At 47.4% G+C, this 16,153-nt stretch overlaps 6 protein-coding genes across 6 annotated transcripts; 3 read left to right on the top strand and 3 right to left on the bottom strand.

Annotated features, from left to right (window-relative positions):
- Positions 1-240: 240 nt before the first annotated feature.
- On the bottom strand, positions 241-2,473 carry EYB26_004620 (uncharacterized protein; the record flags this gene model as incomplete). Its single annotated transcript, XM_054263911.1, has 4 exons — positions 241-1,815; positions 1,874-1,901; positions 2,062-2,341; positions 2,398-2,473. 4 exons carry the CDS (start codon positions 2,471-2,473, stop codon positions 241-243), a joined length of 1,959 nt encoding a protein of 652 aa, XP_054119886.1.
- A 1,151-nt stretch (positions 2,474-3,624) lies between these two features.
- EYB26_004619 (uncharacterized protein) lies at positions 3,625-6,642 on the top strand (the record flags this gene model as incomplete). The annotated part of the gene is made up of 1 exon (XM_054263910.1): positions 3,625-6,642. The coding sequence occupies one exon, from the start codon at positions 3,625-3,627 to the stop codon at positions 6,640-6,642; it is 3,018 nt and encodes a 1,005-aa protein (XP_054119885.1).
- Positions 6,643-6,785: 143 nt separating this feature from the next.
- EYB26_004618 (uncharacterized protein) lies at positions 6,786-7,910 on the bottom strand (the record flags this gene model as incomplete). The annotated part of the gene is made up of 1 exon (XM_054263909.1): positions 6,786-7,910. The coding sequence occupies one exon, from the start codon at positions 7,908-7,910 to the stop codon at positions 6,786-6,788; it is 1,125 nt and encodes a 374-aa protein (XP_054119884.1).
- A 1,091-nt stretch (positions 7,911-9,001) lies between these two features.
- On the top strand, positions 9,002-10,579 carry EYB26_004617 (uncharacterized protein; the record flags this gene model as incomplete). The annotated part of the gene is made up of 4 exons (XM_054263908.1): positions 9,002-9,494; positions 9,559-10,264; positions 10,319-10,381; positions 10,441-10,579. 4 exons carry the CDS (start codon positions 9,002-9,004, stop codon positions 10,577-10,579), a joined length of 1,401 nt encoding a protein of 466 aa, XP_054119883.1.
- Positions 10,580-10,870: 291 nt separating this feature from the next.
- Positions 10,871-11,958, bottom strand: EYB26_004616 (uncharacterized protein; the record flags this gene model as incomplete). Its single annotated transcript, XM_054263907.1, has 3 exons — positions 10,871-11,601; positions 11,661-11,760; positions 11,827-11,958. The coding sequence occupies 3 exons, from the start codon at positions 11,956-11,958 to the stop codon at positions 10,871-10,873; spliced, it is 963 nt and encodes a 320-aa protein (XP_054119882.1).
- Positions 11,959-12,383: 425 nt separating this feature from the next.
- Positions 12,384-16,064, top strand: EYB26_004615 (uncharacterized protein; the record flags this gene model as incomplete). The annotated part of the gene is made up of 4 exons (XM_054263906.1): positions 12,384-12,470; positions 12,528-12,768; positions 12,825-14,957; positions 15,007-16,064. The coding sequence occupies 4 exons, from the start codon at positions 12,384-12,386 to the stop codon at positions 16,062-16,064; spliced, it is 3,519 nt and encodes a 1,172-aa protein (XP_054119881.1).
- Positions 16,065-16,153: the final 89 nt, after the last annotated feature.

The following is a 16,153-nucleotide window of genomic DNA, read 5'->3' as shown; positions in this document are numbered from 1 at the left end:
TAGCTATGAATAATAATTATACATGAATCGTCTCAATTGAGACTCGCAAACAAACGCTTCTTTTCATGAGCACAGTGATCAATTCATAGGCTGCGAGTAACGCAAAGAACAAACATAAAGATAATCCGAATAACCTAAGCAATTTCCCAATTCCTAGCTTCCTTCCTTTTCATTTCGCTAAAAAAAATCATCGTTAATCGTCATAAAAATGCTATACAAAGCCAGTGGCGTGGCCCAAAGTTAGGCAGGAGACACCTTCCAGCTACTGATACCCAAGCCAACATCCTTAGGTTTCTTTAGTGCAGCGCCCTCTTCGACAAAGGATCCCTTACGTTTCTGAGATGCTGGACCGGATCGATCAACGCCGGCTTTTCTCACTTGTCCAAATAGCTTTGTCTGCAGTAGCGTGCTTGATTTGCCAATATTGCTGCGAGCGGACTGTTGCTGTTTGGAGGGTTCTTGACTAAGCTCTGGTAGACGGCGGAGCATGCCAGTCGCGCGAGAACTGGCCTGAGACGCTGGGATATCCTCGTCGGTAACTACTTCGTCCGCATCAGACACCGAAATAGTGCTATCACGGTCATGACGGTTGTCCTCGGGATCAAAAGTATCTTTTCTGGCATCTTCATGTGTTCTGCTGCCGGGTGTGATGTATTGAGATTCGTGAATATGTGTATAGCGTTGAGGGGTCACTGGTAGGGACGACATGGAATGAGCTCCTCTGACATGAGCACCTCCTATGTGGCCGTTCCTGTGTTGACGATTTCTGTTCGGAGACACATTTGTAGAGTCGCCGTGTAGCACGCGATCAGCAGCCAAAAGAGTGGCAAAAGCATCATGGCTGCCACCGCGACTGCTGGTGTGTGTGCGTGCACTATCAAACATACGAGGCTGAGCCTTTCTTTGAGGGGTGCTGAATTCGGCGCGAGAAGCTGGTGACAAAGAACCAGCATCGAGGAACATTGTCAAATGCTCGCGGTTGTCTCTGATACGCTTCTTGAGTAGACGGTTTTCTTCTATTAAAGACTCATTTTTGTTGTTGCCTTCGTCAATCTTTTCTTGAATCAGTTTCTTCGCATTGGACAATCTCTCTTCCAGTCTGACGTTGATGTTCTCGAGCTCAGCAATTCGCTTCAAAGAGGCCTCTGATTTTGGACTGGGGCAAATTTGAGGTGTTTGTGAATGTGGAATGGCGCGGCGGTTTTGGTACTCTGAGCTCTGTAAAATTTCAACTTCTCTGCGAGCAAGTTGTTGCTCAACTTCGGCACGCTTGATTGCTTCATTACTTGTGAATGATAGAAGGCTGTTCTGTAATTTGAAATGCAAGGCGGACATTCGCGCTTCCTGCGCTATGGATAACAAGTCTTTAGCGATTTTTCGAACTTGCAATTCATCGGCAGCATCAATGTCCTCGGCCGTGGGTAGGTTTTCAGCAGCGCCATAAGCAGCATAAAGTGATTTTTCTAGAGACTCGTTTGGGGGAGAAGCGGGGACAACCACGCGGGACCCCGAGCCTGATCTTGATCGTCGACGGGGTGGTGCACGGGTCTGAGAAGAGGGAGGTGGTGTCATTTCAGACGATGATGCGTGTTGTGGCGAGCAGAAGCCACCACCATTCTTGTCTGATAAGCTGCCATTGCGCTCCCGCACTGTTTTTAAATCCGGGGATGCCGAAAGAACGGATCGCCGCGGAGGCGTACTTGGGATGAGGATTTCAGCTGCAGGAGCCAAAGAGGCCTGAGACCGAATCTCTGAATCTTGAGACATGGGTGTGAGAGAGTGACAGAACAGCGACCAATGTTGTGTTGAGTAGGCCTAATCTTGATAATCAGTACTTGTAGTCCGACATTCAATGATTTCTCCCTAGAATCACCTTGTCCACAATTCTCTCTCGGATAGCGCTTTGGTCCAATATTGTACACCGCCTTGAATTGAGTGGTGTATCTTCTTTGTTGGCGGTCACTGGTGCGATGACGACAATGGAGTGTTGTCCCGCTTATCGCCGATAGGCTCCACGACAGACTGAAGATCAACTAAGAATGGAGTCCCTGGCAAGCGCACAGAGTTACCGCAGAACGATGCGATGATAGCTCTTCCACGTATGAAGGGATCACGGTATGGAAAGGCGAGAGAAGAGGAGGGAGGAATGTAGTTGGCATAAGGTCGCCAGCAGATGGTGATATACTCCGACTTGAGGGTTTCTGAGGTGGTGTGCCTGGCAGGCGACGGGGAGGCTGGGCAAGAGGGAGGGGCCAATCGTCTGACCCACCGCCTGCCGCAACCAACCACGTGAAGCCCGCCGTGCATGGGAATGTGACTGGGCGACGGCGGCCAATCAGCGCTGTTTATCCCACCGCTTAGCGCGGCGATAAGCACGGACTGAGCGAATCAGCATACCCGTTCGTGGCGGTGTGCTCACGTGACGTAAACAGCGGTTGCCATGGCGGCACGTCTCGTGTTCTTCTCGTTTCATCACTGCTTTTAGGACGTTGACAAGGCAACCTGGTCAGCTCCAACATTCCATCACTCGGGCTGCCCAGCCACCTCATGGTACGTATGTGCGATAGACCAGGTTTCCTCTGGTCATGACTTCATTGGTGGCAGCAACTGGCACCTGCTACAGCTAGACCAATGCTTTCTTTCATCGCAGAGTGTACGCCATTGTCGACTTCTTTGAGAATGATCTCATACGATCCGAGATGTGACAACGACAATCAAGATTGGGGCTCGTTTCTCACTGCGCCGTAGTATATACTCCATACATGCCTTCAATCGGCTCACTCTCGAGGCTACTTTTAGGCATAGGCACACTATCATCATCAGCCCAATGTCCGGATCATGCTCTTTGTAAATGATGCTCGAGACATGCAGGACTCTCTTCCCTTGCCGGAAATCTGAACAGTCAATCAAGCCCTCAAAAAATCTTGTTTGACAGTGTGAGTAGCCACAATGTTCTGGTAGAAATTAGACCGTGTCTATCTATATATACTCCGTATGTAAAGGCAACCCGACATGGGGTAATTTCTTTTGCAGTAAGGGTTGCTGGTCCCATCCCCAAACACTGAGCGTTGAGATGCTTCATCTGTTTGTCTAAGCAGACTGCGTAGTTAGCAGTACAACATACAAGCACAGAGCCAACCAGTCAATTAATTGATCTTTCAGATTTCTTAATTAACACCCCGATCCTTCAGCACAGACCGGGGCTCTCCAATAGGATGGCAAGCCGACAAGCTCCCTTGCTAAGCAGGGTTCCCACTTGCCGGTGTTGACATCCAACTTCCGCCGGATTGCGAACTCCTGGTCAAAATATCTCCTGAAGCTTCCAACAATTCATTGCCGGTTTGCAACAAAGTGTTGCCAACCGTTCTATGCCATTGTCTACCTGCTCCCGCGGCTCCTTCCTTTGTTACTCGATACTCTTAAGAGTTACATTTTGAGAGAACGATATAACCCATTCAGGAGTCGCTCTCATTTACGGGCACGACTCTTAACTTTTCATGAGTCGAGTGCCTCCCACTTCTACCACACAGTCAGTTCTCCATATACCAAATACTCGATCGGTATCATGAGTGATCTTGGTCTACACATACCTCAATGAGCATATCATAGCCTACGGTCACAATCATGCAGCAAAGCAAGGCACCAGGTCGCCCAAGCGGGATACCTCGCCCAGTCTCCAAAATCCCGTTGCCGACCCAATTGGCCGTGAAAACAATCAGGCCATCCCCATCGAGAGAAAGACTCCAAGCCGATGCTGGAGTTGATCACCGCCGTCTGCGACGACCGTCTCAAGAAACATTAACCCGGAGAATCTCAAGCCAGCATCTGAGACGACGCGAATCGACCCAAACGCTTCACAGCTTTATCGAGGATGCTGAATCACCGGTTGAGTTTGATGGAGAAACATGGGATACTTCTAGAGGCCGTACTAATCCTCTGTCGCCAGGGGCGCCGTCGCTTTCTGATCGGACAATCGAAACATTATCACGAATTCCGCCGTCTCCATCACCACACAATAGAAGAACGCTCCATATCGGTCAGGATACCTCAATGGGCCCCCCGTTACGGCCTGCTTCCAGATTGAACGGCCAATCTCGATCACCATCAATATCTTCGCATTACTTGGGCATTGAAGATGGAGACGGTATGCCGTCCCCAACTGCCAGGCGGGCATCATCAAGAATGTCCTCTGTTTCCTCTATTTCCATGTCAAGTCGAGAATCTATTCCGCCTCAGAAGACTGCAGACTCATCTATCTCATCTATGAACTCATTTAGACGACAAAGTCTAGGACCCGGAAACCGCAGTTCGATTATTGGCGCCGTACCCTCGAAGCGCGGGGACACCCTGCCTTTGAGACCAGCACGTTTGACTGGGAGCGATGTTGCAAAGTCAAAGCCGAGGTTGTCTTTGTCGTCTACATTCGTGAAGCCCACCCTGGATGAAGTCACTTCATCTCCAATTACAATCAAGAAAACCAGACAACCGCCGTCAAATATCTCATCAAATATGACTTCTCCATCATCCATTACGTCCAAAAACTCGTCAAATGGCTCAGAACAAACCATCGACCCGGATACAGAAATTCGCAAGGTTTCAAAATCGTCCAATGCCTTGCGTGAGAGCATTGCCAAGGCAAAGGCAGCCAGGAAAGCCTCCAGAAAGAGTAGCGTTGCGCCTGCCGCTTTCGACGCATGGGACAACAGTGAGACACAAGATCCATTCGGCCAGCTTCCCAAAGACGGTAATAAAGCAGTGCTGCAGAAACGAGTAGATACTGCTAGAAAGTCCGGGTCTCTGAATATTGCAGCATTGGACTTAACCACCTTGCCGGACGAAGTGCTCAAGATGTATGAGTACGATCCAAACGCCAATTCCGACTGGTTTGAGAATGTCGATCTTGTCAAGTTCATTGCAGCGGATAATGAGTTGGCTACATTACCAGACGAAGCTTTCCCAGATATCGATCCGGAGACACTTGATATGGAAGATGAAAGCAAGGGAAATCAATTCGGAGGATTAGAGATCTTGGATCTTCATGGTAACATTCTTCAGTCTCTACCGATAGGAATCAGGAGGCTACAGCGGTTGACCTCTTTGAATTTGTCAAATAATCAATTCAAAATGAGAGACATTGAAGTGGTTGCAGAGCTTGAGCATCTAGTTGATCTCAAACTGGCAAACAACAATCTGGATGGAACGCTGCTGTCGGGTATATGTCAACTTGCTAACCTAGAAGTACTCGATTTACACGGAAATCGAGTCAGTCTTCTTCCTAATACTATTTCCGAGCTTCGAAGCTTGAAAATATTGAACCTTGCCGAAAATGAACTTATCTCTTTGCCATCGTTGGCACTTAGCAAACTGCCATTGGTGGAATTGAATGCTTCTCGGAACAAACTTCAGGGTTCATTGTTCGAGTCAACAGCTGAAGGATTTAAGAGCGTTCAGACGCTGAACGTTGCATTCAACTCACTAGACAACTTATCAGAAGACGACGGTCTCAATCTCCCAAGTCTACAGTTTTTGCTAGTCGATGCGAACCGTTTGAAAGCTTTTCCTTCTTTAATGGCTTGTCAATCACTTTTGAGAATAACGGCAGAAGGCAATGGTATTACAACATTACCAGACGGTTTCTTTGGCTTGAATAATCTCAAACACGTGGATCTGACGGCCAATGACCTGAGCAAGCTGGATGAACGTATCGGCTTGATGGACAACCTAGTTACTTTCAATGTTTCAAATAATCCTTTGAGAGAGAGAAAGTTCTTGACAATGGATACGGAAGATCTCAAGAACGATCTACGCAATCGTTGCAACCCTCCAGCAGCGGACAGCGGGCCAGGCCAAGATTCGGCACCGGTACGAGCCCGAAGTGAGGCTGGAGACGAAGATGAAGAAGGTTCTGTGGCAACGGAATTCACGTTGGCACCAGAAAGTCCGAGTCATTTGAACCGCTGGAAAGTGAAGACCGGGGGTGTTCTTGATCGTTCCGCTACTGAAATGACAGAACTAGACGCTGATGAGTTGAAACCTTTACTGTCATATTATGACATTAAATGTCTTTACCTCCAGCGAAACAAGCTACAGACGTTTCCTGTTCTTGCACTCAATCTCATCTCAACCAGCTTGGTCGATCTAGATTTATCCAAAAACCCCTTGAAGGCAGATAGTCTATTTTCAGAGCCAGTTTCTCTACCTCACCTGCAAAGCTTGACCCTGAATGGAAGCAGTTTGACTGCAGTTGATGTTCTATTCGAAAATCTTTTGGCACCTGCTTTAAAGTTTCTTGATATATCCAACAATCGACTGGCGGGATCTCTGCCGTTCGCCCGACAACACTACCCTCGATTGATCACCTATCTTGCGGCAGACAATCAACTCTCTAGTCTCGAGTACAATGCAGTCCAGGGACTGCAAGTATTAGATATAAGCAACAACAACATTGATTTTCTGCCACCAAAGATTGGGTTACTAGGCGGAGAGGATGGTGGGGGATTGAAACGATTCGAAGTTGCTGGAAACAGATTCCGGGTTCCACGATGGCAGGTCGTACAGAAAGGAACCGAAGCTATTCTGGAGTGGTTGAAGGGAAGAATCCCCGCTGATGACTTGAATGAGGTCGGGACAGATGCTCTTTAGTTTGCTTGCATACGTGAATTCCGGGTGCTGTTGTAGCGGGTTGAAGTACGCACATCACATGCAGCGTTACGTTCTTCTTTTTCTTGTACAATATTAAATAGACACATTCGGTAGCGATCTATATTCATGTTCTATATTCATTTCTATGGTTGACGATCACTAATCACATCACCCATCACTTTCCTCCACGTCCTCGACCAAACCGTAAATTTATCCTCCTGCTGCTGCTCTCCCCACGGGAAAACGACTACATCAATCGCCTTCTCAGCTGTGCTCTTCGCCAACTTCAAGTACTTTACACAATCATCCAGATTGTGCTCATACAACGACCCAGCAGCCTCATCGACATGATCCGGTATACTCTGCAAATTTGCTGTGAGAGATTCCAGTTTTGCGATTTGTTGTGAATTATTCACGGCTAAACCGCCCTTTTTAACTCGATTCGTGACTATAGCCGGATAGATCTGAGCAATAGGTTTGAGCGCACGAAGGAGTGACTTCTTCTGCGTTTCAAGCGCTTCGACATCTTTGCTGTCATCTCCGTCTTCGTCTGCATTTTCTGTTTCTGAATCGTCATCGTCATCGCTGCCCATCAACTCCTCAAACCCGCCATCGTCTTCATCTTCAGGGTCCCATTCCTCCAACTCGCTGATCGCATCTTTGACGAGGTCATGCCACTGCTGTACTCGTTTCGCGACGTGGCCCACAACACCCTGGGAAACCAGTGTCATGATCGTATCACAGACATCCCATACCCGTCCCGTTTGAGAGGTAAGAGCATCCTTTTCCTCTTTGGAGAGTTCCTTCTTTTTAGTTTCCGACTGCTCGCCACTCTTGGGCGGGAAGGAAGGGTCGAATTCATGAGCGATATTGGTGATTTCCTGAATCAACACTGCGAATTCCTTGAGTCCCGTTTTCACGAGTATACGTGCCTCCGTCGAAAATGCTTTCGTGTATTCGACTGGCGTTAACAATAGTGCAGCCGTGACCATCGACGGCATCACAGAATCATTCACGGATGTCAGACAAGTCGATATCGCGGATGGCGTAAAAGGCGCCGTGATCGCTAGCAGTGACAGCTTTGTAACTTGCGCCCTGAGAGATTTTGAACTGTTGGCTAAGATTTCTAACGGGTCTGCGGTTTGCGCTCCATCTGTGGTGGTTGTTGTGGCATTTTGTGATGCTGGCGGGGTTGTGTCAAGTGTTGTTTGGAATTGCTCTGAGAGGACGAGGGCGGTTTTTAGGAGGGTATGAAGTTTTTGGGACATCTTGCTCTGTTGTCACGGGTTCGGTATCTGGTGACAATATGCGATGGTTTAAAATGTATGATCGCAAAATTGTTTATTGTCCAGTGAAGGTCCCTCCAATCTGATACTTTTTTGCCCACGTTTTTTTAGATAGCGATAGTATCGGCCCCACATAACTTAACTCCCCTAGGTTAGTCGGTGGCTGTCCCATCTATTCTAGATGGTAGGTCATTTTTCCGGGCTCCCATACATCAATCCTCAGTGGTCTACCGGTCATGATTGGCGCTTGTCACTGCAATAGCAGCAACCCGCGCTAGAACAGGGTTCGACTCCCTGCTGGGGAGATCATTACGATCATTTTTTGTCAATTTTTGGACCTGATGTATTCTTGATCAGGTCACTTTCTTTTGTCTTTTTTCTCATTTTGGAAAGATCATTGCCTGTTTTTTTTTGTTATCATGTGTTAATAAGTCTAGTAAGACGGATCAGATGAATTGATTCATTTTAACTGTTCAGATGGCACGATCTTACTTCAAGGAGGCCATGTCCATGCCGCTACGGAGTGATACACGTATTTACTTCTATATGAGTCTTCCCTTTCGTGTGAAGCCATGGGGATTCATTGATTCAATACTGGTCTCCGCGTAATTATATTGCCCTGTTGCCAGCTAACACAAACTCGATATCGAACCCTGCATCAACTGCAAAGGGGGGGGAGGGTTGTGTTGGTCTCTGTCTTCATTGTTGATCAACTACCATGAGATATATATATCGCCATCTTTTCGGTACGAGAAGTTCTGTCAATTGATATTCATAGATACACACGTCCCCAGTGGCAACACCACAGAGGCAGATATCCCATGAGTTCTAAAATATCTACAGAAAACCCCAATTCCGGTGCAAAAGTCGCGTAGTGAGAGCATGGACGATGATCCAATCCCAAGCCCTAACAGTCTGCCCTAATTTCCAGATCCGCAAGCTTGGACATTTAAATCCTGCATCCCGCTCCGTCGCCAAGTTTATTCCGCCAACGAGCCAACAACTGTCCGACATGGTCATCGCAATGCCTACACAAATAAATCGGATTGACACATAAATCAAACGATAAGAAGATGGTCACAAAACCCCGCGCGCCTGCCAAACAGGCAGCCGCACCTAAAGTCCAACCCCTACCCGAGAAAACCTTCATCATCGACAATGGCGCGTACACCATCAAAGCAGGATACGCCCCATCCTCAACAACACAGAACGAAGACGACGCTCTATCGGCATGCGTCACAATACCAAACGCACTCGTAAAAACACGCGACAACCGCGTCTTCGTCGGCGCCCAGCTCTCAACACATATCTCTGACTGGAACGAAGCCGTCTTTCGCCGACCCGTAGAAAAGGGCTATATAGTGAATTGGGAAGCCCAAAAGGAGATATGGGAGCAGGCATTTTTCGACGAAAGGGCTGCTCGGAATAAAGAAGCGCGAATCGCGGACCCGGCGGAGACGACGTTGATTCTTGCGGATACGCCGAATGGACTGCCGGCTTTGCAGAGGAATGCGGATGAGATGGTCATGGAGGAATGGGGATTTGGTGGCTACGCGAGGGTCGTTGGTTCGTCTAAACCTATACTCATGGAATCAGCACGATAAAATGCTAATATCCCGGAAACCCGCAGGACCTACGTTGAATGCTTGGAACGATATACATTCTATATTTGGCGACCCTACGAATAACTCAGCAACAACAATATCTCCAGCAGAATGCCTTATAGTTATCGATTCCGGATACTCGCACACAATCGTCACACCTGTATACAAAGGCCAACCCCTCCAACGCGCCATCAGAAGACTCGATTTGGGCGGCAAACATTTGACAAATTACATCAAGGAAATGGTCTCAATGCGCCAGTACAACATGGTTGACGAGACACATATAATGAACGACGTCAAGGAAGCGGTATGCTATGTGTCCAGTGACTTCAAAGCCGACATGGAGCAAGTGTGGAAAGCGAAAAAGGCCCGAGGTCAATCTCAGGCTTTGGCCGAAGGTATCGTTGTGGACTATGTGCTCCCAGATCCTACCGCCAACAAAAAGGGGTTTGTGCGCTCGCATGATCCTCTGAGCAATGCGAAGAAGCGGAAGAGTTTGATGTCTGGATCTGGTGATCTTGCGACGGAGGATTTCCTCGTTCTTGGCAATGAACGATTTACCGTACCGGAAATCTTGTTTAACCCTTTGGATATTGGCATGAGACAGGCTGGTATTCCTGAGATTGTTATGGAGAGTTTGTCTGTGCTACCGACTGGTCTTCATCCGGCTTTCTTGGCTAATATTCTGGTCGTCGGTGGCAATGCACTTATTCCTGGGTTTATAGACAGACTGTAAGTGTTTTGGCCCCCAATATGGGTCACTACCATGCTAAATGATGCTTACAGGGAAATGGAAATTCGACAGTTGGCATCCGCCGAATGTGTCGTCCGCGTGAAACGGCCAAATGAGTGAGTCGATGTCCATAATCCTTATGATCTTGTCGAAGCTGACTTCTTACGTCCTATAGCCCCATTCGCTCCACATGGTTGGGAGGATCACGCTTCGCGACAGATCGCCAGGAACTGGCAACCGTTGCGATAACAAGGCAGGAATACCTTGAATATGGATCTGCATGGGCTGGAAGGCGGTTCTCGGGGGCTGTCTGATTGATAGTTACTATAACGAACTTCTTACATAAGACGCGGCGTTTTGGTTGATAATATATCGGGAATTGGGAAATTGTTTACATATGATACCCTGAGTTAGAAATGGCAAATGAAAAGTTTGATCGTTTTCTTGACTTCTACTCTACAATAATTGCTGCCCATTTATACTTTTGAGAGAAAGTTGTTATCATCCAATGGCTCGTAAAACGATGTAACTAGAGAGAAACATACAAACCAAGCTATTTATTCTATTCATGCCGAGAAAACCATTCCACTACCATAATAAAGATATCAATAGTCATAAAACCCCTTGCCGCTCTTCTTACCCAACCATCCCGCATCAACCATCTTCTTCAACAGCACTGACGGTCGATACTTGCTATCTCCAGTCTCAGTATGAAGAACATTCATAATAGCAAGACAAGTGTCAAGACCAATGAAATCAGCCAACGTCAATGGACCCATAGGCACATTTGTGCCGTACTTCATGATACTATCAATATCCTCTTTGCGGCCTACGCCAGTTTCGAGGCAGATAATTGCTTCGTTGATATATGGCATGAGAATGCGATTGGCGAGGAAACCAGGCGTATCGGCAGAGACGGCGGGGATTTTGCCCATGCGCTTGACGAACTCGAGTGCCGTCTCGAGAGTTTCGGGGGAAGTCTGCAGTCCGGAGATGATCTCAACACCCTTCTGAACGGGGACGGGATTCATGAAATGCGTAGATACGACACGGGACGGAGCCTGGAGGTCTGTGGCATCTTTGGTTGTAGCTGCGGCGATTTTGGTGATGGGTATCGAGGATGTGTTTGTAGCGAGGATGGCGTGTTTTGGTGCTATTTGCGCGAGTTGGGAGAAGATGGAGGTCTTGAGGTCGGGGATTTCGGGGACGGCTTCAATTACGAAGTCGACGTCGGAGAGGTCGTCCAGTTTGGTGCTGGGGATGAGTCGGCTGAGGACTAGGTCTGCAGTTTCGCGGGTGATGCGTTCTTTGGAGACGTCTTTTTCAAGGAGCTTATCTGTGAAGAACGGAATGTTAGGGTCAAATCTGAAACTATGGTAGAGAAAGTCGGCCTACCAGCGAATTTAAGGCCCTTCTGTAAACCAGCCTCTGAATTGTCAATCAAAACGACAGGAACCTCTGCTTTTTGAGCAGCTACTAGAGCAATGCCAAGGCCCTTGTATCATGAAATCAGAGTCCCATCTTCGAATTATGCACAGTGATACATTTTGTATGGACTCACCATCTGTCCTGCGCCAATGACACCCAGCTTCTTTACCTCGGCAGCAGCGAGCTTGTTTGTTGATGAGCTGAAGTGACGAGTGGCATTGAGCGCCTGGCGACGAGCGCCATGTCGAATGACCGTGAACAGCATGGCTGTAGCTGTATTGAAAGACACTGGCAAAAGCCTATATCAAGGAACAGAACAAGCACTTGGAGTGATAATTGATACTAGGTTGTTGCATGTGTTGCCGAATGAGCAACGCGCTAAGAGTCCGACCGTTTACCCGACGTCATCGGCTATCGTCGGATAAGCGCATTAATTGTTTTGCCGAGCTCCGTGCCGACATGTGATCCAAACTCAATCAATTTAGCCAAAAACGCGTCGACGCGTCTGTCGCGTTTTAATTGGCTGTTGAGTCACCTGAATTATTATCTGCTTCTGGCATTTGCTCTCCACATTGACGATAGTGAACAACCAAAGCGAGGACTACTAGGACTCTTTCAGCCTACAGGTTCGATATTAACATTGATGTTGATACTGTGATGGTGGAGTAATTCTACACTGCGAGCCTCACCATGGAACTCGACGCCGTTGCCGTTGGACGTGATGTCCAGGTCGTGGATCCCGAAGTGCGCGCACATGTGTATAGTCTCGTCACAGCTGTAAGTCTATCTACTCTTTAAGAAGTCAATCCCAATGCTAACAGAGTATTTTAACAGCTCGGAGGCTTCAACGGCGAAGATGTATCCAAGTACAACCTCGGAGATGACGCATTGGCATGTTTACGCGATATCAAGAAATGGCTCAAATTATATGACGACAAAACGAACCGACTTGACGTTGCGCGGTGTCTTGGAGAGGCAAATCTTGTGAATGGCGATTTATTGCCGATCCTGGGCTTGTGGTATAACAGCGAAGGGTATAAGAAGAAACACTTGACTCGTGTTGCGTTGGCATGCTGTATGATATTCGACAAAACCCTTTGACGAACTTACAGGAAGGCTAATGAAGTTCAGTGGAATTGCTGGTCCCTTTGACCTGGCCGGTAGAAATCCATGACCAGATGACCGTTAATCACCATCGGCATACTCCATACCTGCAACAAGCTCAAGTACAATACAAGCGGGGAATACTAGATCAACATGCCGGCCTGGATACTTTACGCGCTGTCCTCCAAGTCGGGTTGCCCAGCTTGACAATGCCAAAATCCGAGCGCACTAGCAGGGACGACGGAATCTTGAAACTGATGCTGTACCTGTTGCGAAATGTCACCATGATTTCTGCTCCCAAGGGACTAGTTACCGACGCTGACGAGGACGAGACATCACGATCTGTAACTATCAACGCATTTCAACAGCAAAATGTTTTTGCTCTTCTACTCACGATGTGCGCCAACATCAACGAAGACTTCAACTTCCAAGACACCGTGCTTTTGGAGACCCTGTTTCATCTCGTCAAAGGTGTCAATGTGCAGAAAATGTTTATGAACGACAACGAACGCCAGAAGAAACGCAACGATGAGCTGAGTGATCTACTGCAAAAGGAAAACGGTATCAGAAGAGAATATGCCAAAAATGCACCAACCCGTCATGGGCGCTTTGGGACTATGATCTGGGTAAAACGAGATGATGCTAAAGTTTCAACTGTTTCTGGACAGGATATTCTCAAAGACGGCCAGATTGCATTTAACAAAATGGATCAGACGAAGAAATGGAATCGTCCAAAACATGGTCGTCGGCAACAACCTGAAGCTGCCAGTGGTGACATTTCTTCGACTACGCATCTTACATCCGTGGCAACCAAAAATCTTCGCACATTTGTGGAGGAGTTCTTAGATACCGGCTTCAACCCGCTTTTTACACATGTCAGAAAGGCTATTGAGCGCGAGGCCGATAGAGTTACTGAAATCAATATCCGGCAGTTTCTCTACCTGATAGCTTGGTTTCTTCAAGCCGAACGCGAGCGACGCAAATATCATAAAAAGCAAAATGAGAGAAACAAAGGAACATCCAAAGAGATTGAACCCGACAACTTCTCTTTGGTTGCAAGTGTACTCAACCAAGAGACTTTTGTCTTTCTTAACCGCGCAATGCAATACAGTTTCGATCATAACGATTGGCAAGATCTTAATGCAAACATGCGCTGTTTCACTCAGATTCTCCTGACAGTTCAAGAGATGTCCACATCTCCGTTTGAAGAAGATCAGGAGATTGCGGAGAACATCCTGAATCGTATCTTCTACGAAGAGACAACACACGATAGAATTATATCCATTGTGAGAGGCTACAAGGATCAAGGTTTTGGATATTTGGATGCGTGTACCGAGCTTTCTCATGTCTTTTTAAGGATGCTTGAGAACTATTCCAAAGAGAATGTAGACATGGTAGTGCGGTCGAAGCGAAGATCGAGAGCAAAGAAGAGCGATACTGCTGGTCAAGATGTTGAAAATGAAGAGAATGACAATTCCGAGGCAGAAGACCTTGCCGATGCTGCTCGAGTTGCCAAGGAGCGCAAGTTCGACTTTAAACGTTTCGCGGCAAGATTTTGCTCCCAGAAGAGTGTTGATACATTTGTTCAATTTACAACGTATTACCGGGACCTCAGTGACGAGCAACTGAAGCGAGCACATCGTTTTTTCTATCGAGTTGCTTTCAAGCAGGAGTTGAGTATCATTCTCTACCGTCTCGACATTTTGAATCTTTTCTACCGTATGATCAAAGGACCAGGGGCGCTAGATTCTTCCAAGCCGATATTCCGAGATTGGGAAGAATTTGTCAAACACCTTACCAAAAAGATGACCAAGAAACTTAACGAGCGCCCTGCGCTGTTTACAGAGTTGCTATTCAGCAAGATCAACGCCACTTTGTTTTTCCTGGAATATGGCTATGAGAGACAGACTATATCTCTTAGCGGTGCGAGGCCGCCCGCTGAACTTGAAGTTCACCCACGTGTAGGCACATCAAAGGACGAGAAGTTGAATGTAGTGGTGGCTGCTTTGATCATGGATGGTCAAGCTGATTTGGTCAAATGGCTAAGTGACACCTTGAGGTCAGCCGCCAACGAACGCATTACTTGGGAAGCTGAAGAGGAGATTCGACAGGCTGAGTCAACAGAGGGGATAATCACTTTGCCTCCCGCCCCTCTCATAGGTATGTTGCATCGAATATTGCTAGAAAGAGTGTACTAACAACGTCATAGAAATTAAGCCTAGCGATGACGCAATCCGGACAGCCATATTCAGAAATGGGCGATTACGGTTGCTTTTCACCCTAATCGGGCTAGAACGTTTAGGAGCAGAGGACTTAATGGGATCTTCTTGGGTTGTGCCAGGCTCACTACACTTGAGTGATCTTAATGCTGTCAATTCAGTCATCGAAAAGGGACTCGAGAACCCCGTGACAGAGATTGATGGTCTCGACCCCAGAGAACAAATCCGACGCGTACCCACAGCCGAACCGAAAGAGACTCACCAAACAACATTAGATGTAGATTTTGGCTCCGAGTCAGAGGGCGAAGATGCAATCCCCGATGGACCACTTTTCCCGCCAAATATTCGATCCAAATCTAATGCACTCAGGGAGCTAGTGGAGAAGCGTCGCAAGCGCAACAAGCCCGATGAAGACAAAGAGCCTCTGGATGATGCCATTCTCGAAGAACGTCGTCGCGTGCGCGAAGAGAATGCGCGGGCAAGACAGGCCAAGATTAAAAGTGACTTATTTGTTCATGATAGTGACGACGAATCAGATGAAGAAGCAGACAGAGAGTTCTTTGAGCGTGAAGAAGCTGTTAGGAAGGCTCAGGATAAGCGCGTTCGAGAAGCCCTGGTCAATAAAGCTCTAGAGGAGGATGCTTCTAATGAGCAACTGAAAAAGAAGAAGACTACTCGTCGTAAGAGACGCAGTATGGACGATGGCCAAAGTGACAAAGATACAGAAAGCGACGGCCAGAAAAGACGACGAATCACCATAGGCGGGTTTGAGATGAGTGACGATGATGAAGATGACGACGTCTTGATGACTGGGACCAATGGTGATGTTACGTCAAGAGGAGCCTCTACCAACCAGGGTGTTGATGAGGATGATACTCCGCCCACCTCAACAGAGCAGGAGGAATGGGATCTCGACAAGGAACTTGAACAGCAGAAGCCAGCCGCTGTTGAGGCTCTGCATGATAGTGACACAGAGGAAGATGGTCCAGTTGCTGGCAATCGTCGACGAGCGCGAGCTGGCTTTGTGATTGACAGTGACTCAGAGTAATAGTGTTTATTATTATATGTATGATACCTAGATATGTTGCACTAATGATTGATGACAAGCATCTGGTCGAATTGCAGATCTAATGAAAA

This window comes from Talaromyces marneffei, chromosome 3 (genome assembly GCF_009556855.1).
Source record: "Talaromyces marneffei chromosome 3, complete sequence".
NCBI classification, from domain to species: domain Eukaryota; kingdom Fungi; phylum Ascomycota; class Eurotiomycetes; order Eurotiales; family Trichocomaceae; genus Talaromyces; species Talaromyces marneffei.
This window is presented reverse-complemented; position numbering and strand designations above follow the sequence as displayed.